Source organism: Chanos chanos, chromosome 6, assembly GCF_902362185.1.
Source record: "Chanos chanos chromosome 6, fChaCha1.1, whole genome shotgun sequence".
NCBI lineage: Eukaryota > Metazoa > Chordata > Actinopteri > Gonorynchiformes > Chanidae > Chanos > Chanos chanos.
Genome location: NC_044500.1, coordinates 42,514,350 through 42,540,914, shown reverse-complemented (window position 1 = coordinate 42,540,914; position 26,565 = coordinate 42,514,350). Strand labels below are relative to the sequence as shown.

Below are 26,565 nucleotides of genomic sequence, written 5' to 3'. Positions count from 1 at the left end.
AGCAAAGGTTAAATTTGTCTGTTTTGTGTTTTTGTTCTTTTGTGTTCTTCATTGGGATTTGAATGGATTTGTCCTGTTTATCTTAATGGATTTTAATGGGGACCAACTACACTACTTCAAGGAAGATGAATCATAGTTAGCTTAACACACCTATTTAAGGCATTTGATCTATGATTTTTCTCTATGTACTGGGCATAACTTATCTGTATATATAATAAAACTGTCTTTATTCATGGAAATGAAGTAGTTTGATAAATGACTGCACTATCCTACAGCATGTACAGCTGATAGTCTCCTATAAATTATTCCTACTGAAGCAGTAATAACCATCATTCAGCACAAATTCCTATTTGGAAGAGTATGAGTAACTCTTGTACTACCGATTAAACTAAGGACCACAGTGTAGCTGTGTCCTGAGGGACTTTGTAGGTTTAAGTCCAACACAATGGTGTGCCTGTGGTCTGCAGGTTGCCAACATGTTTAAGATTATGTGTGTTTAACCGCTCAGTGCTGTTAATCTGTTAAAGGAAAAACGTGAGTCTTACAGAAGTGCTTCTCTTTATTAACAAGTCAACAAAGCAGCAAAACTTAAGACTAGACAGACAAAACACTGTAAGATACATGCAACAAAGAAAAAAAAAACAAAAACCAACAAAACTTCTTTTTTTTTTTTTAATAAGCGCCTCAACTACAGTCCTCATTATTTATACAGTAAAAACAAAATCAAAACTACAGAGGGGGGAAAAAAAACAAACCAAAAAAAAAAAAAAAGTAGAAAAATGTTTCCCAATGATTTAACACGTCTCATCGTAGTCAGACTAAATTCAATGTTCTGTCGCTTTGTTTCTATTGTGGTCATCCTGTCGTCTTAGTTCAAAAACACTGTCAAGAGCAGAGAATGCTGAGAATGTTTCCCAGACAGAGGAGTAACGGACTACTCAGCAGCTACATGGAGCGGAGTGGAGTAAAGCGTGAATCACAAAGCTCGGGGCTGATGCTTGTCCAAATTCAACTTGCCAATGCCACACGGAGCAAGCCACTCGTGTAACTGCTGTTCACTGCTTGGTCCAGTTCTTTTTTCTTTTTTGTCAATCCATTTAAAACCACCCCTTAAAAAAAAAAAATCCCTTGAACTGATGCGAACTTTCAGGTCTCCCGTCATGTCGTGGTTGAAGTCGAGTCGATTGGACGTCCGTCGGTTCCGGTCTACGAGAGTCAGTCCCAATCTCGACAGTGACAAAGTCTGTTCTCCGGAGCGCGTAGAGACTCCGCTGATGTAGAACAGAGAGCGTTTCCCTTTAGACTAGTTGCACTGTTGCTGCCTGAAGGTAACCCTGCAGGAACTGGAGAGCCTCAGCGTTCAGGTTGGTGCTTAACATAGAGGGAACCTGCCGAAAAAAATCAGAGTGTAAACAAGCGCCTCTGACTGAAACACTAGTTCTCATTCCCAAAATAAAGCTCCTCGCTTTTTTTCCATGTCATGCTGAGATGTAAAAGGTCTTCTGCAGCACACATTTCTTGTCACTGTTGGAGAATAAGAGGCTCCCTGTGCCATACCAGTCTTCATTCTTTTAGGAACCCAGTTACTGCTAAAAAGACTGATTATATCATGCTTGGTCACTGAAGCCATACATTCTTATATACACTTATTCATTATATCCATAGCCCAAACATGTAACGGGGCCAGATTAAGAGGGATACACCTTAAGATTAACACCTAGGGGATCTAGTGAATACTCACTCGTCCAGGGCAGGCAGTGGACAGCTTGTGAAGAGACTGGGCTAAATGGATTTTAGGATTGCTAACTGTCTCTCCGATGGGATCGTGCTCCTTCTTCCCGGCAAAAGCTAGCTGTGAGAAAGCGGTCTGATAGCCGGGCGTGTCTTCTATGTCTATGAAATGCTCGTCGTCAGGGATGCTGTCGTCCTCGGGTAACTCAAACAGACCAATCAGGGCCTGCAGCAGAGGCGTCCTGTAGAACCATCCAGAACGACACAGAAAAGCCCAATAAGTGAGGAGCGCTGCGTAGGGGAACTCATTTCTGAGAAGCAAATCCATTAAAACATTACTGTAATAAAGTGGATTACCAAAGCTTGGTGTATTCTGTGTCCATCATAGCAGGGCATTCCGTGAGGACCTTGGTAATTCCAACGGCACAGATCTTCTTCTCAACTTGACCGGACACTTTCTGCACTTCTGGAATGACAATCTTCTCCAGAACCATCCCAAACATCCTGAGCAGGGAGGAAAAACAGGCCTTTAGCACACTTAGCCGGAAGGAATTTGTTTACCTCATGCATGCCAGAAATTATATAATCTCATAAAGGAGATCTGTAAAGGGCTGGGATTAAGGCTAGACCAAGCTCCACAGTTTGTTATTCTCCAAAAGCTTTAGTGGATGTAGTGACTACAGAGAGTGTTTTACTCAAACACTATAACTCTGTTAACTTGGCACTTAAAATGAATGTAAAAAAAAATATAATTATAAATCATTTATTTTAGAACATGTGCTGGGTTACATGTATGTAGAAAGACCCTCAGTGAAATTTGCAATTTTCAAAAGACACCTTTTGCACATCTCCAGACGAGTTTAAAAAAAAAAAAAAAAGCACATTCTATAATAAACTCAGGACTGTGTGGTGAGAGGCTGGATGTCTATGCAAAAATAAATTTCAATATACAAAGACTTACTTTGGCTGGATGTCATCAAATATCTCCTGCAAAGCGATCGCTCCGTATTTGACACAGTAGAGATTGATAAAGACTAGGAAACCTGTGATAGAGAGAGAGGAAAAAAAAAAAAATAAACCCGTCAGGACCAGTATAAACCCATGTGAGGAAGTGGGTGAAAGTTAGGGCTTAACAGCTCATTTGTACCCTTACAGCTGATTTAAAACTACAGACACCTGATTAACTTCTGTGCATGGGCTGACAAAAGTGCACTTTCTGCATTTTTCTCTGTAAAGTCTTTTTTTTTTTTTTTTTTTAAAAACGGAGCAGATGGTTTTCACTCACTCTTGATAAACTTTGTGGTCTTGGAACTCTGCAGTCTTTGGAACAGTAGGATGAAGATCTGTTTCCTGTACTGTGTAATGGACTCTCTGTAGGAATAAATAACAAAGAGACTTCAGAAACTTCATGGGTATCTAATGATCGCACACATTTTCACGAGAGAGAAAATGACGGATAGATGGATGAAACATAAAATTTCCAACACGTTCCATGACCTAAAATAAATGAAATTTTAACTTTATAGCATAAAAAAAAAATTATTCCAAGCAAGAAAATATTAGAGTTAAACCCTGAAATGAAACATGTAAGCTGAATCCTAGGCTGAAATAACTAAGAGTGATTTTCGCCCATGAGTAACAGAGCAGACGACCCGTACAAGACATTCATTATATGACCCAACAGTTTTCTAGGCCAATGAAAACCCACAGTGCACACAGTAGGATTCTTACGGCTGTATGAACCCTGCAGCGTGACATTTCTTAACCCGTGTATTGTCAGAGGAGAATATAAGATGTGGACTCACGGGGGCATGTGCTCTGTGATGCTGTTAAGTAGGTAGAAACCCTGGTGGTCATTAGCCTTGGAGGCGATAAGCTTCTGGAAAACTCCTAGCAGGCCAGGCTGAATAATGGGGGGAAAAAAAAACAACAACAAAAAAAACAAAACAGAAAATACCACCAGGATGAGAGAAGCAGGACAGATCCATATGCAAATACCAAATGCCACCTGCAATATAACAATCCAACAAACTGTTACGCGACCGAGCATTTGTGTATATATAAAGCACAGTATTCTACAGCTGCACTCTATCAAACAGTGGTCTGCCACTGACAACAGTCCTTTGGAACCTTTATCCACTCCACACCTGGCTCAGATACACAACTCCAAGAACACTTCATTAATCCATTAAACGCGTTGGCGACGTGAGACGCAGCGTAAGTGAGAATACCGAGGGGAGCTTCGGACTGGGCCGGGAACAGACGAACACAGGAACACTCACTATTTTGTCAGCTGCGGAGCTGGCGATGGCGGGCGCTCCTTTCTCCAGGTAGGCCTGCAGCAGGCGGACCAGAGGGGGGATGTTCCCGGTACGTTCCCACAGGGTGGGCTGCAGAAGGTGGGGGAACAAGGCCATGTAAGAGGAGGGCACGGAGCTGGTGTGGATCTCCAGGAGCAGAGACATCACTTGAAACACGTAGGGTACAAATTCTGTAGGACAGAAGAAGGGAGGAGTATAACACACAAACAGAAAAAAAAAGGGCAATGATATTCCATAGGGCTGCTCTGAGAGACAAACTGGGTAGCGTCTACTTATGTGGGCAGTTACTGCCTTCAGATTTCCAGCTGTAACCTCTATAAACATACTTCAGTCAGAAGTACACCGTAAATCCACCCATTACATCAGCACCATTAATCCACTGCAGACATCAGTTCAAAAAGCATTTTTCAGCATCACCGTGCAGTGCTCGGCGTGAGGCGTTGTGCCATACCCTGGACATCACTTTGTAGGATCTCTGTGAAGACTGGGAAGAGGGCTTCCTCAAAGCTGTTGACCGTTGCCGGGTTAGCCTTGCAGGTAATCCTGATAGACAGGCACACCGACTCAAACAGGTAGTGGTTGAAGTGCGGCTTGCTGGGGTTCTGCAAGACCAGTATGAAGTTTTAGCTGGGCTGTTAAAAGGGTTCTTGGAAATGTGAGAATTGCGATTCCTCCATAAAGCAATGATAATGATGACTGTTTACCTTGCTGACCAAGAGGAGTTTATGGGTGAGCTGACCAATCAGAGTGGGGATGTAGGGAACAATAGCTTCCTGCAGAAGAGAGAAGCTCCGCATGATGGCTATGGAAACAAAGAGAGGGGGGAAAAAAAACTCAAACATAAATACAAGGTTTCCTATTGTAAACACAGGATCAAATGTGGAAAAAAAAAGAACAAAAACAAAAACACCCTGATAAGTGTCAGGTTTCGAAATTTAAATAAAACGCTGTGTAGCCAAATCTTGACAAACAAAACACAACCACATGACCACAGAAAAAGCATTCAGGTAGAGTGTTAATGGAGGAGGAACCTTTCATGATGTACTCATTCTCAGATGAACCAGGTATGGCCAGGGCCTTGAACAGGTTACTGAGCAGCTGCTCTGCGAAGGGAGCCATCTCAGTGGGTGTGATACTGTGAAGAATGCGTCATGTGAGTAGAGCAGTATCTATATATGCAGCACACAGACACACACAATAACAGCAGCAATATAGCAAGGAAACTACTTCCAAATTTAGTAGTGATAAAAGCTGTAGTGACCAATATTTTCCACGATTCATCCCTGTATTGGAAGTCACTCTTGGGAGTAATGGAATACCTAGCAGAACAGTACAGATGTGTGTGCTGATACAGGGCTGGGCTGAGCGGAGATCGGACTCACAGTGTGGAGTTGTTGGGGCCTCTCATGGTGAAGAGTCTCTCCAGGGCGTGGGCAGCATAGGTGTGCTGCACCGTGCTCTCTGCCTGCAGGTGAGCCACCAGGAGCGGGATAGCCTGGAGCAGGTGCTCCTTAGGGAGCTGAGATGTGAGCAGGGGGAAAAAAGAAAAAGAGAGAGAGAGAAAAACGAAGATGACTTAACTGCATAGCTTATTTCTACAGGACAAAGACACTGGAGTGACCAGCGGTCTGGGCCCCCCTCAGGTCAGCTCGGACTGACATTTGTAGATGGGGGCATGTCGTTTCAGGGATAATATTGGAATGGAGGGAGACTGAAGGGGACGGAGGAGTCCTACCTGACTTCTGAAAGTCATCACATACTTGATGGCATCCGCTTTCAACACCGGGAATTCGTTAACTGAGAGGGGGGAAAAAAAAACCAAAACACAAATATCAATTGTAATAATCTTGTGATGTGGTTCAAACATTTTTGTACGATGTACGAGGTCAACAAAAACAAGTGTCTTACTGTTGGGAGATTTCAGGTCGGGCAAAATGTGGTTCACGAAGAAATCGTTTAGGTTGACCAGTTCGTTGGCTTGTGTAATTCCATGCTGAGAAAGAAAACCACGTTTTTGAAATGCCATCGAAGTCATTCACCCACATAGCAAACTAAGACGCACTACCTGTACTTCCGAAAAATCCCAAACCCAACAGACTATTAAAACCAGAGCCCACCTTCTGTGTCTGAGCTTTGGAGGCGAGAGATGTGACCAGGTAAATGGCAGCGTCTTTGTGTTTCCAGTTAACACTTGGATTCTTGGAATACTCTGTCAACATGGAGCCCACATAGCCAGAGAAGATGGATGTAACGGGGCCCTCGAAAAACTTGCAGAGGCCTCGTACCAAGTCGCAGGCTGCCCGGCGTCGTGTGTCGATATCTGAGTTGGGAAGACAGAGCAGGAAAGATTACCAAATAAACGCGTGAGCTTTTCTTTTTTTTTGGTACATAGTAAATGAGGGTATGCTTTTGTTGCAGCTGTTGAACAGAAATATTTTTGAATTAAAAAAAAAATTGTGGTTATTACCAGAGCCTTCCAAGTCTCTGATGATGTACTCTTCTGCATTATCTTCAAAGGCCTCTTCATCTGCACCTGTCCACAAAGAAATATGACATACAGCAGTAAACACCAGCTGGAGCGACCCTCGACACAAATACAATCATTTTATTAGAGAGGGTCTGACAAAACCAGCAACATTTAATAAAATCAAGTCTTCACTTACTCCTGAACTCCATGTTGGGGACAATGACCTTTTCACAGATGCTAGTGAGTGTGTTTGAGTCTTCAAATAAGTGCTTGTAGTGGGGCCTCTCGCACACCGATGCCAGAAACTGAATGGCGTTGCTCACCAACTAAACAAACAAACAAACAACCACATTAACAAAGCAAATGAGATGTGCGTGAGCATGCCCGTCAACGACGAAAAGGAAAAGACAGTTCGAAAAAAGGAATAACCTCAAAGACAAGACTCACCAGATCATATTTGACCTCTTGGCCCGTTGTGACCAGAAGGTTCCAGATAGCCGTGACAAAGCGAGGCAGGTACGGCTGGAACTCTTCGTCGTACTTCTGGGCATAGAGGGCGGCGTTGTCACATATCTGAGACTTGAGCATCTCCAGAAGACCGGCCTCTTCCTCGTCCTGTGGCAGAGAGAGAGAGAGCCAGGATGACGCATCGTCAGCTGAGCAGCCGTATGACATGAGAAATGACTCCTCCAGATCAACACAGAATAACCACATCACCACAAAGTCAACTCACAGTAGTTTGTAGAAGTTTGTTATCCAAATTCAGTAAGTTGTGGAAGTTTGACATCCATGTCTCCATGTTGTCCTCAAAGAACTCTGGAAGATCCTGAGAAGATTGACAAAAAACAAACAAACAAACAAAAACCCAAGTTGTTAAAGCAGAGTTGCATATTAAATACAGCTGCAGGTGAAAGAAAGAAACCTGTTAATCTCATGCGTGAGAGATGGACATACTTGGAAGTTAAGGCTGTAGAAGAGCTTTGCGATCAATGTAAGGGAGGAGAAGAGGACCTTCAGGGCATTGACATCTGTAGCATGAGTTTGACAGAGTTCAATTGTGGCCTAGAAAAGCAAAACCCAGACATGAACCTTCTCACTCAACAAACACAATTTGACACTTGATAAAATTAACAGGATACAACCAACTGAACTGAAAGAATTGAATTATCAATAAACACTGCAATAGCATGAAAGGGAACTAGTAAACAGTTTCAGGGTGATGTCAAAATGACTTCAAAATATCAAAACGTAAATACAAAACATATATACAAAAATAAAATAAAGTGAGTAATGTCGATATGATGTGTATATAGATAAGACCATTCTCACAAGAGGGAAAAAGGGGGAGAGAAAGAAACAAAAAAAAAAAAAAAAAAAGTGTCCACGGCCCTTTACCTTGAACAGCTCAGTGAGAGGTTGAGCAAACGTGTCGAGGACCAACTTGATCTCTTGCCAGAGTTCATTGGACTTAAACTCATGGCGGTACCTTTAAGCGAGGGGGAATAAAACACCCGTCTGGTTAGACATGTCACACGTAAGGGCCGTCCAGGCCTGAATTCTCAATTACAAAATGATCTTGCTGGTGTGTGTGGAGAAAAAAAAACCCCACTTCTTTTAGTTTAAGGAGAACTAGTGTAGTGTTTGAGAGGAGGTGCTATGAATGCCCCTCCTCCCGCGCGCGCACGCGATTCTCTTACCTTTTGAAAAGCGAGTGCGCGGTGCGGAGCACGCCGTTGATTATGTGGAAGTCGCCGCTCTGAAAGCGCGTCACCATTTCTGTCAGGAGGTCGGGCCATTTCTGAGGGAAATCCTCTCTTCCAATGATGCTGATTGCATCGCTCAGCTGTAGCACAAAATGAGGTCATTGTCTACAGCTTGTCGGAGATGCATTTGGATCAGACCGTTCTGTTAAATAACTTGGAATATAAAAGCCTTAGCAATAGCAGCTCATGCTGCACCCATACTGGGCATTCAGAAAAGCGACAGAGAGAGAGCTGTTACCTGCTTTTGGATTTGTTCAGGGCTGGTGAGCATCAAATTCACAATGTTGGCCTTAATGGCTGTCCGGTCAGCATCTGAAATTTTGTTTGGTTCATCCTCTACCTAGATGAACCAAAAAAAATTCATTAAGACTTTATAGGTCAAGGCCTTATCTGGACTATATAATCACAGGAGCAGTAACTTATGACAAGCTAAAGAGAGAGAAAGTGAAGAGGATAGAGAGGGGGAGAGAGAGCTGTTCGCTCCAACTTACTATACGCCAGTTCCGTTTGATATAGTTCTTAAAGGTGACTGCAGCACACACACGAATGACATTATCCTGGGATTTCTCTAACACTGTGAGTAGTAGTATGGGGTAATTCTGGTTCCCTTCCACTGACTCAAGAAACTTCTCAGCTGATCATGAGAGAAATTAAAGTAGAATAAAATAAAACCCCACATAACCAAAAGAAAAGGCATCTAGAAATTTCTGCTGAATTATGCCATCATAAATTATGTGTGTACACAATTATCTTGCATTACACACTACTTCCATGACTACACATCCATGACTGAAGCGTAAATTGACAAAGTCTCCTACATACCTGGCCGCCTCACATTTGGATCTGGATCCAGTGTTTTCCTCAAAAACTCAGTGAGTGTTTGAAGATTTGCATCATTCAGCTCCATGATTGCTGTGCAGAAAAATAACGTTTTTTCAGTTCCACCTTTTAAGTGTTTCGCATATAAATTTTGTTATGATGGTCAAATATTTATGCGACAGGTGTAATGTTACACCTGATCCTTAAAAAATCTGTTCGCTATGACATGGTTTAGAAGCTTCGTCCGAACCACGTTTCAATGTAAAAACAATCTGACATATAACATGAATGTCGTTGTACCGTTGGAAGATATGCGGAGGCGGTGGACCCTTACATGTCACACTCTCAATCGACAGTTACAGAAATGCAAAAAAATACAGTTATACAACTTCCATCACATCTATACACGACCACAGCGTTGCTCGTTCACCTCGCCATAGATAACATCTATTCGCCGAGATTATACGATAAATTTCTTGCTGAAGCGAGAGTTGTTGTGTTCACCTAGCAAGAGCTGAGCATTTGTGGCCTCAACACATACTTCCACTCTGACTGCACTGAACAACCATATCCACGTTTAGACATCTCGTATACACAATGGCTGCTTCTCGCTTACAGCAACCGTGAATTTGAAATTATATGCGACTCTCTAACACCGCCCAGTTTCGCAGGTCAGCTGTAGCCTGTCTACCATGCACTCGGAATACAAGAACAGCAACACAACACCAAACAACTCTTGCGGGTTATTAAACTATATCAGCGAAATCTGTAAAACGCATTTGCTAGCTAAGTTACTAATACTGTCTGGGTGTATAACAAACTACGGTGGAGAGCGGCCCTTCAAAGTAGCCATTAAGTTAGCGAGGACAGTTAATCTGTCGTTTAACTAGCTTCGGGACTTGGCAGAAAGTCACTGGTTAAGCGGCAACCAGCTAAAATATTTGGTCAGCTAATCTAATTTATTTTAATGGACTGTGTCATTACAGCATAAAATACAAGTTGACGCATGGTGGTCGTCAACAAAATATTAGCACAATATAATGTTAATTTACAAATTTAATGATTTCGTTACTGTGATTCTAGAACTCATTGAGGGTAATTACTAACTGACGTTAAACTGAAATGACACTGGTTTCTCCAGCAGCTATCAAGCTAAAAATGAGCAAAGATAGCTAATTTTCTTTAAATTCTCAAGCTAACGCTAGCCTAGTTTAGCTCCCTCAGTTAGCCCATGTTGGCTAAACTGGCAGAGCATTACAGCATGACTTGCTAGCTTAATACCGGATTGGTATTATGCCATTAAAATACAAACACCAAGACAGGCGTATCTCTCCTTTTTACGTAATTACCACAAATCAACTAAATCATTCATCATTTTTACCTTGTGCTTGTAAGTAAAGCGTAGTGATTACCGGCCAGATGAGACGGTGTGTAGCTTCACCGTTTTCAAATGTCTCTACGCGGTCACGGTGTGACGCATGCGCAGATAAATGCAATCAAACACGCGTGTCTCATTTGTTGTAATTGCACCGTAGTCGGCAGTTTCGATGAAATAATCTTAAGATTTGCACGTATATTTACATTGGTGTGATGAAAAATCATAGAGTGAATTACCTGAAAAAAGTCCTCTGTTGTGCAAGGTTTAAAGAGGGGGAATTTAGCCATCAGTGAGTGAATCATCCAGGCAGTACAAAAAGTGGCTTACCACCAGAGTATCCTTTCTGATCTAGTATAAGGAAGAATTGAAGTTACGGCGTTATATAAAATATTGAGTTATATGTATCATATATGTATATGTATTAAAGAATATATATGGCAGCACACCTCAATTTCTACTAAATCACAGGTAATGCAGCCAAAATATGTGCACAATGTTGATCAATGAATAGTGATCTTGATCTTGAACAGTAGGTCATTTAAACGGGCACTGACTTTAAGCTGTTAACTATTTAGAACCAATCCGAACAAGATGATATAAAACATATCTGTAAGCTATCAGGTGTCTGTCTGTCATACAAGAATTTGCAGTGAAATTGCCACATATGTGCGACAAGCTGCTTTTTTAGTGAGACCAAGCAGGTTTGGAAATGCAGATACCCGAATTCCGTTTAGAGGTTCAGACAAATTCAGTGCCCAACAGCAGAAAAACAGATGTGACAAGGAAAAATGTTTCAAGTTTTACAACATTTTATGAAAATGTTTGTAACCAGCAATGAACAACAGCTAACTGCCAACTCATAACAACTCAAAGCATTTAAAGTGCCATTAAAAACAAAAACAAACAAACAAACAAACAGAGAAAAAACACTACAACACTAACAAGGCCACGACTACACGTACCGTTTTACAAACCTCAAAAACACATAGATTCCATTACAACACTAAAACACTAGTAATGAAGGTCCTGTATGAAACAGACTATGAAGTGGAATGGTTCAGATATTGTGTAAGCTGTAAGTCTGGCGAATGTTTAGCGTGTCCCGCAGCATCAGATCTCGCAGTCTCCACAGAGCGTCGGCCATGGTGGTGTGGGCCCCTTTACTCTTCAGCCAATGAGACGGCAGTCGGCTCTCTTGTTCCTTCGTGAGCCGAACGTCTTTCCTTCGGGCTGTGAAACAGCAGAGAGGGAAAGAGAGAGAGAGAGAGAGAGAGAGAGAGAGAGAGAGAGATTCTATATATGCATATATATCAAAACCTATTACTCATGTTTAGCATATTTTGAAATGTAACAGGAACTGCACTGCCAAATGCTCTTACTAACCAGACAGAGTTTGGTCCCACTTGCTGACAGTAGAGGACTCGGCATTAAGCCCCTCTATGTATCTCAGGTAGGCTTCTGAGTGGAGGACACGCTGAGACTTGGGTGGTGGGGTCACGAATATAGGGGTGGAGGGCTGCTGGAGCGCAGGCTGACCGACCTGACCCTGACCTGGGTACGGTGGAGGTGCCTGCTGGCCTTGACCCATCATTCCCATCTACAGAAGTATGTCTTGGTTTAACTGCCATTATCTCACAAATATGGGAACATGTGCAGTTGAGTAGTGTAAATTATACGGCCTTTGTCTGGTGCCTTAGGGACTGTCCTGGAATCGTTTTTTAAACCGTCAACACACTCTGATTTAAACACAAAGCAAGAGATACATCCCGATGCGACTCTGCATCCAAAAACAGGAAGTTAAAACATCACATTTTAGGCTCCTCGGACCTCTTATTTACCTGAATTCCATAGGAGTTTGCTCCGGAATTGCCAGCCACTCCATTCATACCTGTGGAAGCAATGGCAGCATAGATACAGTCACACAGAAGACTCATCGGTATATTTCAGCACTGCTGTGGACAGCTGCAGTAACAGTCCACGGGCTACTAAAGTTTAATGCTGCCCACTGAGTTTAAGTAGTGCCGCCGACATACTGTGTAATTTTATGTTTATGATTATCTATGGACTGAAGTGAGCATTTTTGGATAATGTCACTTCCACTGAAACACCAAATGCTAGCATGCTATTTTTAAAACCCTTCCATGCTAAACTTGACCTTTTTATACCCTTCCCATTGGTAGTGGGCGTAGCTGAGATTTTTCTACAGATTAAGAGTATAGATACACTAAAGATAATGTCTGTCGTAATAAAAGTGATATTCGCAGACGTGGTCTAGCCGATTTGCCAGATTGCTCGGGAACAGTGCCTGTCATCAGGCCCTTCATGGATTGGATGTGTTAGCTAAGCACCTGAGCCTATGGTACAGGTAGCCCCTCAAGTGAATTAGAGTGGCAGACAGGAAGCAACTGCGAGGGCTGTGGAGCTTTGGCTTCTTACCCGGGTATGGCATGCCAGGGAACCTGGGCATACCCGGTGGAAGGTGATATGGTAAGGCAGGCATCCCCATGTGATGTGGCGGCATGGGGGCCATACTAACCATTCCGTCAACAGGGCCCTGCAGAGGCAGCATAGGCGGCCCATACGTACCCATCATGCCTTTAGGGAGGAGGGAAAGGGGGTAGCAACACAACAGATACATGCATCAGTGCAACATGCGGGTAGCTATCAGAAGTATATTCATGCACTATTGACAAACGAGACAGCAAATCCAACCTACAGTTAGAATATAAGAAAATAAATGGACAAATTCTATCACCTAACAGACACCAGGCTCCAGACAATTGCTGAATTTCATGCACATACACACATGCAGTTCATTAACCGACAAGGGTTGATTCTGATTGGTTAAAAACAAACAAACAAACAAACAAACAAACAAAAAAAGTTAATGATGCATTCAACATTATATGCCAATAAATTAGAATGTTAGATTTGGCATATAAGAAAACAAAAAGTGGAGGCTTTGAAGTTAAGGATTAATTAGGAGATGAAGGAGTGGAAAAATTAAAGAGGTATTAGCAGTTTAGCTTCTTATTCCAGCTCTGTGTGTCACCAGAAGGTTCATCCACATCTGTGAGGGGTTACCTGACACAGGCGTCATGCTGGGGTTAAGCATCCCCATGGGGGTCGGAGGAGGCACTACCCCCATGAGCGCCCCTACAGGGGTACCTGCTCTCGGGGAGTTCTGTAGTTGGGCCGCCCTCTCTCGCTCCTGCTGCTCTGCCACTTTAGCTGCCCGTTCTGGAACACATTGGGAAGACGACCGTTAGTGGCACCCAGTGACAGCACTGATTGGGCAGCAGATTGAACTTTCAGTCTTAAATGACAAAACGTTTAGGTACGGAAGAGGTCCCAAGAAATTTCCTCAGAGAAAACGCTTTATATTTACTAGATCTATTAAAGCTTTAACACATATGGCAGTGTGTACATTCCAACAAGTAGTCGTCTTGACCAGTCATCATTATTAACGACGACAGGAAAAAAATCATAAAAAAATCGTAAATCTAATTTCATTTTCAGCGACTCGCACCTTCATACTCAGCCTTTTTGGAGGCCTCCAGGTTCCTCCACTCTGTCCCCACCAGGCGACTGAGTTCTCCAAAGGAGAAGTCTGGGTGCTGGGCTTTAATGACAGCTCTCATCTCACTGCTAAACAGGATGTAGCCGCTCATATTGATCTTCCTCTTGGCACCTTCCTTCTTTGACATCCCCTTAATGGACTTTGGAGTGGACTGTGGTTGAGAGAGAGGCAGAATGGTTTAAGAAGCTTTACTTCGCCATTGGACATGACTATATAGCAGTGGAGATGTTAATGTTTTTGTGGTCGCTAATGGCGCCCAAGAATGTCTTACACTAAAGAAATTAAAATTTGTTTAAAACTTATGGCTGTCATCCTGATTTATGGGTGGCCTTGATTGGAAGGGTGACTTGTTTTGGGCTTTCGGACATTGAATAAGGCCTAGCTGTTCACTGAGAGGCGCTGATCTGACCTGTGGAGGTGTGTATGGCATGATGTCCAAATCGCTGGTCAGCGGAGTCTGTAACTGGGGCATGGACTGGGCGTCTGAGCCCTCCCCATCATCTTCTCCCAGTTCCTCCAGCTCCTCATCCGTCATTTCTGCAAATTTGGCCTCCAACTCTTCGATCTTCTTGTCCAAGAGAGGAGATGGTTCCTTCTGAGGCACTATCAGCTTTCTGATTCAAAGAGACGGAGTTTGAAATAATGTTCAAATTTAACATGGTGTTCCAGCTCTAACCGTCAAGACATTCTGTTCAAAAAAATGTTATACTCCTAGTTAAGCAGGTATGTTTAAGAAACGAACTATATACTTGGCCATCTACCAAGGTTTCACTTCACTTCAGTATCTCTCATTTCAAACCGAACTGTTCGGTGAATTCTGTTCAGTGTGAGACACCTGACCTGAAATAGTAGATTTCATCCTCAACCACTTTGGCAGATAAAGAGAACCGCTTAAGGCCTTTGAACTTCTTCATTATTTTTTCACTCTCTATGTAACGGCTCTCACAGAGCAAAACGTCTTCCTCTGGTACTTCTGTCGGCCGGCATGAAACATAGTCCTTGAAGGAGGACACTGCACACTTTCCTGTTCGGTCAGAACAACAGGGTGAGAGACCATTGCAATAATCAAACCGTGACTCGATAAGTTTTACTTACTGACATGACACAGTGAGGAAGATTAAATCTTCTCGGTACACATACACTATTAATCAAGTCAGAGGCTGTTTATTAAATAGCTGCAGAAACATTACCTGATATACAGGTCATAGGGCAAGCCTCCTCCAGGTTGCTAAGGAACACTTCTTTTTTGTAGAACATCTTGGTAGGCTCGTGCTCTGTCTCCTCAGGGATGGATGAAAATCGGGCCGAAAAAGTACGCGGCTCCGTCCCGCATCCACATCTTCTCAATCCTGATCACCCAACACCACACATCATCATCATCATCATCATCATCTCAATGCAAATACACTCTCTATGAGCGTATCTGTCTGCGCATGCCCACGTGTCAGTTAACACATTATCACACACTGTGCATTTACTACGTACTGTCGATTCAAAGACGGCGCATGCGCAAATTAAAAACAGCAAAGGCACATCTGTCTGCAGTGGTTTGGTCGTTCTCTACCTTCCCACTCTGTGGCGCACTAGCCCGTGCGAGCGGATGTAGACGCAGTCTCCCACTTTGAGCCACATGTCATTATAACACAACTGTTCATAGTACTGACAGCCTGGCTCGCCGTTACTCATCTCCACTGGAACATCCTCTCTTTCCTACAAAAAAAAAAAAAAAACCCGCACAGTAACAATGTGACTGATTTATTCCAGAATTTATTTAAACTCTAGAGTAGTGCTCAACTCAAGACAACCTCTTCTTCTACAACTTCTCCTTTCAAAAAATTAATGGCAAATTTAATAAAAAAAAAAAAGAAAAGCCTCAAGAATAGTGGAAACCATTATAAACTGTGGAGAGATGTGAGCAGCCATGGGTTTTCAGTAAAGCCTGTAGCTCTGGTTTCTGCTACACACCTTATCAATAATGGAGAGAACAGCTTTGCTGTCCTCAATCACGTCTGGAGGCTTCTCGTTGTCATGCTTTGGGGCAAACATGGAGGCAACTCGGACCACGGGCAATGGCACATCGCGAGGGACAAACTTAACTGAGCTCAAAGGCATCGTCCACATCTTTATCTTCTTGAAAGACTTGGTCTTGGCAGAGTACCGAGACTCACAAACGTACACATCCTCTGGCCTGAAGCCGTCAGGGTGAAGTTTAAAGTACTCCTGTAATCGTTATCATAAAATCAAAGAGTGAAAACACCACCAGCCAACCCGCAGCTGAGGTCTCTGACCAAAATCTTGAGGCATGATTATAAATACAGACAAACTTTACCTTCACAAACATGACCACACATTTTCCCATTATTTTGCTGACCGGGACTTTGTTGTAGTAATCACTCTTGAAAACTTCTTTCTCTAGAAACTTGCGTGTGGCAAGATGGAAGGTTTCATTGGGTCTGTAGAACCAACAACCGTACAACCACTTCTCTCCTATAAACAGAGGACGACTGAGATAAGTCAAGACAATCACTCAACTCAATCACCATTTACAAGGCACGAAAACAACTCTGCAGTGAATTATGTAGCAGCTACGCAGCAGCCAAGCACCAGGACCATCATGGATGTCCCATTACCATCTCAGTCTGATGGATGGATACATTAACCCGGCGAATCCACAGCGACCTCCTAAAACAGTCCCCTTGCCCTTTTAAGTACACGCTGTGGTTACATTCAGAGCATAAATTGCGAAATGATGTGAGGGGACATAAAAAATACAACCGTTGACCTTTCGTGGAGGGAGAAAAAGTTAGAACTCCGCGTAGAGGAGCGAGGACGGAGAGGATTACCGGCGTCGTCCTGCCACAGGCGTTCTATGCAGACTATGTGCGGCTGCAGGTTGAGCTCCGAAGGCTCCACGTAGACGTAGTCTCCGACGTGGTACATGCTGTCTTTAAAGCTGCAGTCCTGACTGTACGTCCGCTGTAGTCCCGCCTGCCATGCCCCGCCCGCCGACTCCTCGCTCTTCTCCGCCTCTGTCAATCAAATCCAGCATGTCAGAAAACCAACCACAGCTCAATACAGATCACTGAGTTGACCTCCACGATGAATCATCCCAGTTCGATTTTTTTTTTTTTTTTTTTTAATGAATGAATCGTTTATTTTTCTTTGCTTAGAAAGCTAGAGAAGTATTTCAATACTACACGTGCTTTTAAACCTGTATTAAGAAATTTATGACAAGTTACTATTGGAGTATCAGTTAAATGCACACAGTTCATTAGCAGATGAAACATATATTCTCCTGCATCACGGAACTGTTCTCCATTTGCTTCTGTCTCATGAGCAGTGGTGTGAGATAATAGTGGAGAGTAAAATGTGAATATTGAAGTATACACATTGTTATGCATGTTATTATAGCCAAGGCTTTGTTCAGACACCAACATGCTAATTCATCAAATCAAAACATCCATCTTCTTCAACCAGCTGTCCAGAACCTTTTGGACACAAACCTTTTTTCTCTTCCTCTCTCTTCAACTTGTCCTCCTCAAACTCTTTGGGTAGCTTCTCCTTCTTCTCCTTGTCTACGTCACTGTGAAGGTGCTTGGAGGTGTAGCTAAGGGCAGGACTGAGCAGGATCTCCCCGTTCTTACACAGCTCGTCTCGGATTCGGATGAAGAACTGCTGCAGCTCAACCGCATCCTCAAAGATCTCAGAGTCTGTCCTGTGGTGGAGATGACACCCAAAAAAAAAAAAAAACCTTCAGTAAAGTCATCAATAACTGAGCACTGTTTTCAAATGTAGGTCAAACAAAATTGGTGTCAGCAGCAGATGTTTAATTAAACTGTGTATCTCAGTTAAATATATGCTGGACAAATTTGCCGATGTTTTTTCACCATTGTGTTTTTTCACGGTGTCAATGAAAAGCCACAGTTTGGCTCAATCAAATCTTAGTCTCCTGACTTCCTTGTTTCAAAGTGGTAGGTTGTAAGATTTTGAAAATCAGCCATAAAAAAAAAAAATTCAAAAACAGTAAACCTGTCCTTTTAGACTACAACTGGATTGCACATACTGCAATCTTATTCAAGCCTGTCGGGCAGATTCCTACCTGTGCATGCGTCTAGCCTTCTCCAGCACCTCAAACATGTGGTCCTGGAATACATCTAATCTCTTGTAGCGACCCTTATCCACATTGGCTCTGATGATTTCAAAGTTAAGAGGTGGCCTGTCGGGGTTGGCGGGGTCGTTGGCGGGTATCTCGGCCAACGAGTCGCTATAGCAACGACCCTCGTCGTCCTGGTGACCCAGAACGGAGACGAATAGGCTTCGGATGAGTTCCTGAATGAGACGGGGCACGTCTGGGACATGGGCGTCCTCTCCTCCCTCTAGATCTCTCCTCGTCTCTAGCAGGACCTTGTGTAGCACAAGGGCGTCTTTATAGATCAGGGACTCCGGTTCATTGTAAGTGCAGGCATTGTTGAACATCAGAACCAGGTCTTCTACTAAGGCATCCACATCCTGGTACTTGTTGGCAAGCATGTGGCTCTTGACCTTCTCCATGTCGACAGGGCTTCTTTATAGCCACGTAATAGTCGGGCAGCTCAGCCCGAGAAGGTAGGCGGAGGAAGATGGTGCTGAGGCGTCGACCACGTTTGTCGGTGTAGTTTTTCACAGCCTCGTAAAGCTCATTTAGCTTCTGCTGCAGAGGGGTCAGATACTTGGACTTCTTAGGGGAGATGCCACTTTTCCCTACAGTAACAGAGGGAAAAACGAAAAATACGACATATGATGGAAATTTTTCTTTCCATCATTTTCATCATACCATCATTTAAGGGACAAAATATATCATAAAAATATTGTGTTCCAAGGGCAATGCTTAGGCTACAAGTTTTTTGTCCATCTGAATGAATTTGTTCAGATGTAAGATTGTAAATGAACTGCGCATATGTATACTGTGTTTATGCACATATCAGTGCTAACATCAAAAGAAAATTATTGCTGACATGCACATAATATAAAATGTGATGCAGGCAAACTGCAGGTATGCAAGGCCCTCTGATTGAGAAAGTAATCTGACTGGGTGTTTACATTGCTATTAATTATAAATATCCATATTACTGAGCAAATATCATTTCATTCAGATCCACTTGGTTTTAATTACCCTAATCTAAATGTACATACTTATTTTCAGCTTTGGTGAGACAATATCATCCTCATCTGGCACTGGTCCCCAGCTCCCTCCTCTTGTCCTTCAAGATCTTCTCCAGGATGTTGGCATCATTATACACCTAGAGAAGAAAACCATGGAGTGATTCAGTACACGACAAACCCAGGCAAGAGCTAAAAATATCGAGAGAAATCCTGAGGCATTGTAACTTTGTCACCGCAACAGGTTTGGACAACACGAAAAGAGTATAATTTCCTGACTGTGAAACGCTCTCTTGTATCTTCAGTCGGTTAAACTGAGGAAATGTGATTTTGGTCCGCTAACCTGGGAACCTTCTTCGTTGTAGTGGCGTGCATTCCGGAACATGAGCTTCATGTCTTCCATCATGGACTCTTCGCTCAAGTACTTATCAGAGCGGATGTTGTGGTCGATGGTGCGAAGGTCCACGGGCTCCAGAATGATTTTGTAATAATCTGGATAGTCTTTCTTTGAAGGTTTCACCATGAACAGATCGCACAGCCTGCGTCCTGTGCCTGGTTCACGAGCCTCCGTCACAGCAGAGTAAAGCTGCTTCATGCGATTCTTCTTAGTGTTCTTTTTATGACTGCCCATCACATAAAAACAACGATGTACTGAATGTAATGAACGATGTACCCATTAAACCGACAGAGCACTATACCTACATCTTAAAAACCAGTGAAATTCCAATAATGCATTTAAAAATATCTGCTGCTATAATCCTTTATCTCTGTAAATTTCTCAGTGAGAGAGAGATAGAAAAGGTATTTAACAAACGGCAAGCAAAGCAAAAGATGCAATTTCGGCGTTTCTGTCCGAGTGAAAACACGCGCTATCATAATTCTCTTTAATGATCAGCTGCTGGGCTGTGGGGGGGGGGAACAATACGTACCTCTTACGCTTGGCACTGCCGCCGTCTGACATGGTGGAAGAGAGCATGCTGTCCCCGTCCTCGTCCTCTCTCCTCAACAGCTCCTTTCTCTTCATCTGAAAAGAAAGAAAGAAAGAAAAAAAAAATACCCACACGCATATACGCCCACCCCCACACACACACACACACACACACACAAACTCACATTAATATTTACCAGTACTTCTTTCACCCTGATAGTCATCAATATTAATGAAGTCCCTTTTGCACTTTCTCTCTTTGACGCTCACGCACACACACACACACACACTACACACACACACACACATGCATGCGCGCACGCGCGCACACACACACACACACACACACACACACACACACACACACACACATTTATGTTCAAACAAAATATCAACGTGTTTTTTGGTCCTAAATCTAAACCTAGGCAGTAAATAGGCTAAATCTCAGTCGTTCTCAGAATCCTTTGAACCATCCTTTGAATGCATTCATATACAGACTAGTCATTAGCAGCATTATCTAAACAATAAGTTGTATATTCCACAGAGAACCATCTGATATTTTCACTGAATCCAGCCCCAAATTCTCCACTGTCGTCAGTCAGAATATTACCTCTAAATAACACAGCTATCTGTTTATAGCACCCAGTACACAAGATTAAGAATACACGGGCAGAAACCCAAGGCCGGCTACTCCACTGAACACTTTTCTTATAGCAACAGCATTAATCAAGTGTCTTTGTGTAAACTGCCGAAAGGTCTGAACACTCCTCGTGCGAAACGCTGCTTAACAATCTGAGCGTTAGAGTACAGTGCAGCATCACCGTGGTGACGGACCTGCAGGATATGCTGAAGTTTGAGGACCCTCTTGTAAATGGGGGAGTGAGGGACGTTATAACGCTTAGCGTTCTCGAACATCAGGTTAAGATCGGCGTCAATCTGCTCGATGCTCTCATATTCGTTATTCTTCATCTTCATCCTGTGGAGGAAGGGGAACCGCTCTCAGAATTTCGTATCATTTTACATAATTCGCTACTCACAACAAAACCAGGGGGCTCATAAATGTCTGATATGATATGAATAGATTATATCATTTTCAGAATAACAACGGCATATTGAAATTGGTGTTTAAGAAAGAAGAAGAGGAGGTAAACACCTCCTCTCATGATGTGAGGGCACAATTGAACGCTTTAACTGAAATCCAAGCCTGACCGTTAAAAATCAATCTCTTCATGCAGCAGCAGCAATAATGCATTGAGATTCCTACCGTATCTGCTGTAGGGAGATGGGCTGGTTTATCTGTTGGAAGTAGTCTGGGTAATCTTTTCTGGAGGGCAGCTGTAGAAAGGGCTCTGCCATGAGCTGGCCTTGGCTGTTCCTGCAGCCCCTCACGGCCTCGTACATCTGAAAGATGGGGTTGCTTACGTCCAGGCTGGACTGGATGCTCTCTGCCTCCGATTCGCCCTCCTCGTAGTGCACCGAACCTGGCACGACGACCAATCACAATGATACAATCAAACCTGGATACCATCCAACCGCAAAGTCTACACTCATTTTTGTGTGAACTTACATTAACAAGGTCAAAATACTGATGCACTTAACACTGGTCATAATTCTGCTCAGGCTAATGTATAGGGCGACTTGGAAAGGTTTGTGAGGAAGTATGATTGGAATACCTGTACATGTAATGGGAAAACTTAACTTGTTCGACAAGGTGGATGTAAAGAATCTAATCAGACGAATATAATTTTCTGATATGCTGGTATTTACCAATGTTTTCTGTTGTTTGTATTTTAATTTTCAGTATGTTAATGCACGGCTGTCTGAGCAAAAAGAAATTTACACCATTTTAAAGGCCATCATTTATAACATTTAAATTCACATTAATGTCTCTTATATGTCACTCAGAAATATCTGTCCTGTCAAATGAGAAGTGTTTGGTTCTATTAATCTGGGAGTTAAAAATCATTGAATTAGAATTCTGTTGTAAGTGCAGCTATGACCTTTAATTCTGCAGTTAATTACTTAGTTACTTCACATGCCATACTCACAGAAATGATGAGATTTATAATACGTTACATTTGTAATACCTCCATATCATCCAATACATTAAAAAATAGCACACATATTAGCATATAATACATATACAATAAAACTTCTGTCATATAGTTGAAAAGAATAGGATTAATCAAGTACACTGATTATCCACTCATACATGACTAGGGTAAGTGTTAGTGTGTGATGGATGTTTAAATGTCAGAGCCTAAATATGTGAAATCAAACACAGTTTCCACCCTTTCTCCAGCGAGCAGAGGGGATCTGTCTATTCTTCTCTAATCAAAAATGAAGTCTTTAGTCTTTTTTGATAGTTAGTAGAATGTCACAGTAATTTACACAGTCGACATCTCTCTCTGAATGCACCTTGTGAATGCAGGTCAAGAGCCAAATTCAGAAGCAGCTGTCACTGACTGTAACATACAACACTGGTTTACGGAGGGAAAAGGGGAGGAGACCAGCATCTATCCCTGACGAACCTCTGTGCATGATGTATCACAGGACGAGTACTTGGCTGATTTGACCTCTGGCCACCAGAAAGGTTTGTTCAGCCAATGCACCAGGTGGGGATTCATTTTCATATGGAGTAGCGTATTTGTAGAGACATGAAAGCGCAGTGCACTGAAGGCTAATGAGAAACCGACACGCAGTGTTCCCACATCTAGGGCTTTTCCAAATAAAAAATACATAACCGTAGCTTTCAGTCCCTTTTAAGTCACGACAGACAAAAAGAGTATTTTTGGTGAAGAACACAACTAAAAATCCAAACGTTTCACTGGGAAGGCATCTGTAGCACCACTCAAAACCGAGCTAAGAATTATAATGAGCCAATATGTCAAAACAGTTCAACTTCACATTTGGTCTTTTGTAAGCAAGTGAAACCCACCTGCTAAAATGGCATCCTCATCACTCTCAGATCCGTACTGCAGGGCCGTGGTGATGGCAGAGAGCCTGTCCCCCTGGGCTGACCTTCTGTTCCTGACACAAGGGGCACAATAACAAACACTCACCAATTAACCCCAGTCATTAGTAACACACGGAATTTGACTTAGGCCACATGTTAGAGGCAGCAAGTCCTTTTTATACTTCTTTAAAAAGAGCTCAGTGAACAGTACCGAATTCGAATGCTGGTTTTGATTGGCTCAGAATGCTCGAGATCCATTTTCCTCTGTGCAAAAATCCTTTTGATGGTGTTAGCATCCTACAGGTGAATGAGACAAAGCACCACTTACGTTATAAAGACACCAAATGTCTGAAATATTGAATTGAAAATGGTATTAGATTTTATGCATTACCATTACCTTAAATACTTGAGACCCAGGTTCATTATATGTTTTGGCATTTTTTACCAGGAGGTCAATATCCTTGGCCATATGGTGCACACTTTTGTAATAGCCCATCTGAGAAATGAATTTGAAAATTGCATAAGTGTACATCACAGTACATTACAGTACTGTGCAGTGTACAGTATTGTACATTAAAGAAGTTTTAGCCACAGCATTTTGAAAATATTGTTATTGTGTTTATCAGTATTGTTCATATCACATGATGTCAGTACCTACCTGTATTCTTTGGGCTATGGTCTTAAGATCTATTGGCTCCTTTATAATGGCATAGTAGTCAGGATATTGCTGAGGAAAGGTAGAAAGCAGAGCATCATATATATTAGGCTATGAAACTAGTCATACTATATACTGTAGTTTATCGATACCAAGATATCAAATTAAAAGCACATACCACTTTAGAGGGCAGTCTCTGAAAAAGCTCACTGACAAGCCTTCCAGAAGGTTCTGTATATGACACCACTGCATCAAGCAGCTGTTCCAGGACATCTTTCAGACAGTTTGGTGTAGGCTATCAAATATTACAAAAGAGAACACAAAGAATAAGTGAGAATCCGGCTTTTAATAAGGAAACAATATATGACCATATGTTACCATATCCTACCATACATGGAGGTAACCTTCAATAGCGTATTTGTATTGAGACATATCTAAACTATGTGCTTCAGAACTTTGCATTTACTTTACAAGTAATGGTGAGTCATGAGCTCCCTCACTATTGCCATGGCTGCAAAGAGTAGGAAAATTAAAGAAGTAAATTACTTTTGAATTGTTAATTACTTTCAAATAATAATATGTGTATTAAGATAATTTTGATGGCTAACTATGTAATATTTAAGACAGAATACTTACTCAGTGATCACCTTTGAATTGCGTCTGTGTGTGGTGCCAAGGTGAAACCAATGACTATGGAAAACTTCCTCCAAACTTCACAGTTAATGTAAGTTATTGTTACTTTATCACAGTATTTTACAACCTCGAGTGTCTGTTCTCACCTCCTCTTCGGTGGCAGCTCCTGGGTTCTCCTGTGCATCATCACCATCCTCATCATCTTCATCATACTCCCCCCGCTGAACAAACTCATTCTTTGTGCGTACATACAGGTCCCACAACTTACAGGCAGCACGGTATTCTGGAGTGTCAGGCTGTAGAGAGATTTTTATATTTTCTTCTTTACTGTATACACCATCCATCATTATGTTTTAGAATGAAAATGATACACAGGAATTAGACATTTTCTATTCAAAACATGTAATGAAATCACAAGCGTGTTGAGCATTAAATTGTCTGAGTGTTTATATGGTGCCATACTTTGTAGTATGTCTTTGCATTGTTGAACAGGAGCTGAAAATCAGATGTAAGCTGTTCTACATCATCATACTCTTCCATCTTCAGTTTCTGTTGGATTTTCATCATGTCAATAGGTTGAGACACCACATCATAGTAGTCTGGCTGGTTCCTTATGGGTGAGATCAAAATACAGCTCAGATTTACACAGAGCACAGACACCATTACTGTGCATAGTGTTTGATGTGAATACGGAGTGAAACTATGAAGCATCTCCAAAGGTACAAAATGGAGTTTTGCTCAATTACTCCTTACCTCCTTTTAGGTGCCCTAATGAACAGCTCACACAGCATCCTGCCTTGGTCATCCTTGTAGTCTCGGATAGTGTTATAAAGTTCATGGCACACGGCAATCTGCAGGAATTAGACAACCACTGTAAGGCATTACTTTTTCTCACTGTGGATTTACAACACTGCCCACTGAAGCAGTTACGTGATATTGTCTGATATTGTACTTAAATGTATTTCATCTGATGATTTTTTTTTTTTTTTAAATAACTGCTCTGAATTGCATGAGGTCTGATTTGTGCATAGCCAGGCCTTAACTTTGATAAAACCTGAGCCAAGAGTATTTGTGGTTACTGAGAGAAACTGATAGGCAGCGCAATTATGACCAACAAAACCTGCACATAGATTAAGGAAAAGGACAGACACAAGTCCCTTTCAGAAATGTCCACTCTCACTCAAATGTCTACAATACAACAGCAGATCTGCAAGTTAAAAGCCAGCTTACTGGGTCGACAGTTGGAATATTTGCTGTCCTTCGCCTCTTACGACTCGTTGAGGGCACTGGGGGAGTTTGGCTGTCCTCAAAATCCCCTCCACTGACACTGCTGGACGGAGAAGTAGCCCGTCTCCGTTTTGAACCCATTGTAATACGTCCTGGAGAGAATTTTTTTTTTTTTTTTACAGATGACATGCAAGACTGTTGTTGACAAATGAATAAAAACTGTAGCAAGTCTTGCAAAACAATATATTTTTCGATTGTGTTAATTGCTTAAATAAGTGGTAAATTACCTATAGCAGTATCGTTTTATGAATCCGGTGGTTGAACTTGACTACCATACAACTGCTAAGTTAAAATGCAAACTTTAAGAGGTTAAGCAAAATTTAGGGCCAATTTATGTGTATTTACTGTCAGAGCAATATTAAAAAAAAGCTTCTCCAGCTATGCTTAATAATCCTTGTTTTCATTCCCTCCATACAGAGAGAAGTGTTAGGAATAACTGAATAAATGCACTGCAGTCATTTCATTCTTGATGCGCTTGATAATTTTTATAAACCGCTCCTTTACCAGCTAACGTTAGCAACATACTACATACAGCCGACGTTAATTACGAAGAAGCATACTTCTTCTTTAATGCTGGCGAACGCTACTGCATGCAGGACCGTTATTTTACGGCTAACTGACATTTATCTTTCTGACAGCGGGTTTCTATGCCAATAGCGCCAGTAGACAAAACAAAGGCAGTGCTAGTTAGCTCTGGATGATCACATCTCACCGCTTCCAGTATTGAACTGAGGCCAGTGAGATATGCATGCTGAAAAACAAGGAGAAAAATCTTATGTGGGGCTTACCTTTAGTTTCTCATCGGTGTACTTTGTGAGATTGTGAAGAATAATAAAAACATTCGAATGGGATGATTGATTTATTATTAGCAGGGAGAGAAAAAAATTAACTCTTTCATGTCTGTGACG

At 42.1% G+C, this 26,565-nt stretch overlaps 2 protein-coding genes across 2 annotated transcripts; both read right to left on the bottom strand.

Annotated features, from left to right (window-relative positions):
- Nucleotides 1-784: 784 nt before the first annotated feature.
- On the bottom strand, nucleotides 785-10,527 carry cse1l (CSE1 chromosome segregation 1-like (yeast)). The gene is made up of 25 exons (XM_030776491.1): nucleotides 10,483-10,527; nucleotides 9,105-9,194; nucleotides 8,774-8,916; nucleotides 8,521-8,622; nucleotides 8,217-8,362; nucleotides 7,915-8,005; nucleotides 7,474-7,581; nucleotides 7,253-7,345; nucleotides 6,967-7,134; nucleotides 6,716-6,845; nucleotides 6,520-6,585; nucleotides 6,170-6,372; nucleotides 5,961-6,045; nucleotides 5,788-5,849; nucleotides 5,435-5,571; nucleotides 5,084-5,187; nucleotides 4,757-4,854; nucleotides 4,504-4,654; nucleotides 4,014-4,222; nucleotides 3,537-3,634; nucleotides 3,017-3,102; nucleotides 2,693-2,774; nucleotides 2,089-2,235; nucleotides 1,742-1,973; nucleotides 785-1,388 (listed from the first exon to the last, which is right to left on the bottom strand). Exons 2-25 carry the CDS (start codon nucleotides 9,187-9,189, stop codon nucleotides 1,299-1,301), a joined length of 2,916 nt encoding a protein of 971 aa, XP_030632351.1. The 5' UTR covers nucleotides 9,190-9,194; nucleotides 10,483-10,527; the 3' UTR covers nucleotides 785-1,298.
- A 1,009-nt stretch (nucleotides 10,528-11,536) lies between these two features.
- On the bottom strand, nucleotides 11,537-25,738 carry pbrm1 (polybromo 1). Its single transcript, XM_030776553.1, is given in 32 exon segments — nucleotides 11,537-11,709; nucleotides 11,863-12,076; nucleotides 12,318-12,367; nucleotides 12,916-13,074; nucleotides 13,564-13,719; nucleotides 14,009-14,210; nucleotides 14,469-14,673; nucleotides 14,900-15,083; nucleotides 15,250-15,346; nucleotides 15,348-15,408; nucleotides 15,624-15,769; nucleotides 16,025-16,279; nucleotides 16,389-16,546; nucleotides 16,903-17,088; nucleotides 17,563-17,774; nucleotides 18,159-18,619; nucleotides 18,621-18,799; nucleotides 19,232-19,280; nucleotides 19,282-19,338; nucleotides 19,542-19,821; nucleotides 20,128-20,222; nucleotides 20,961-21,102; nucleotides 21,391-21,607; nucleotides 23,065-23,156; nucleotides 23,294-23,379; nucleotides 23,480-23,578; nucleotides 23,741-23,809; nucleotides 23,916-24,032; nucleotides 24,517-24,666; nucleotides 24,833-24,980; nucleotides 25,124-25,221; nucleotides 25,601-25,738. Coding segments are annotated over 32 exon segments (4,935 nt in total).
- Nucleotides 25,739-26,565: the final 827 nt, after the last annotated feature.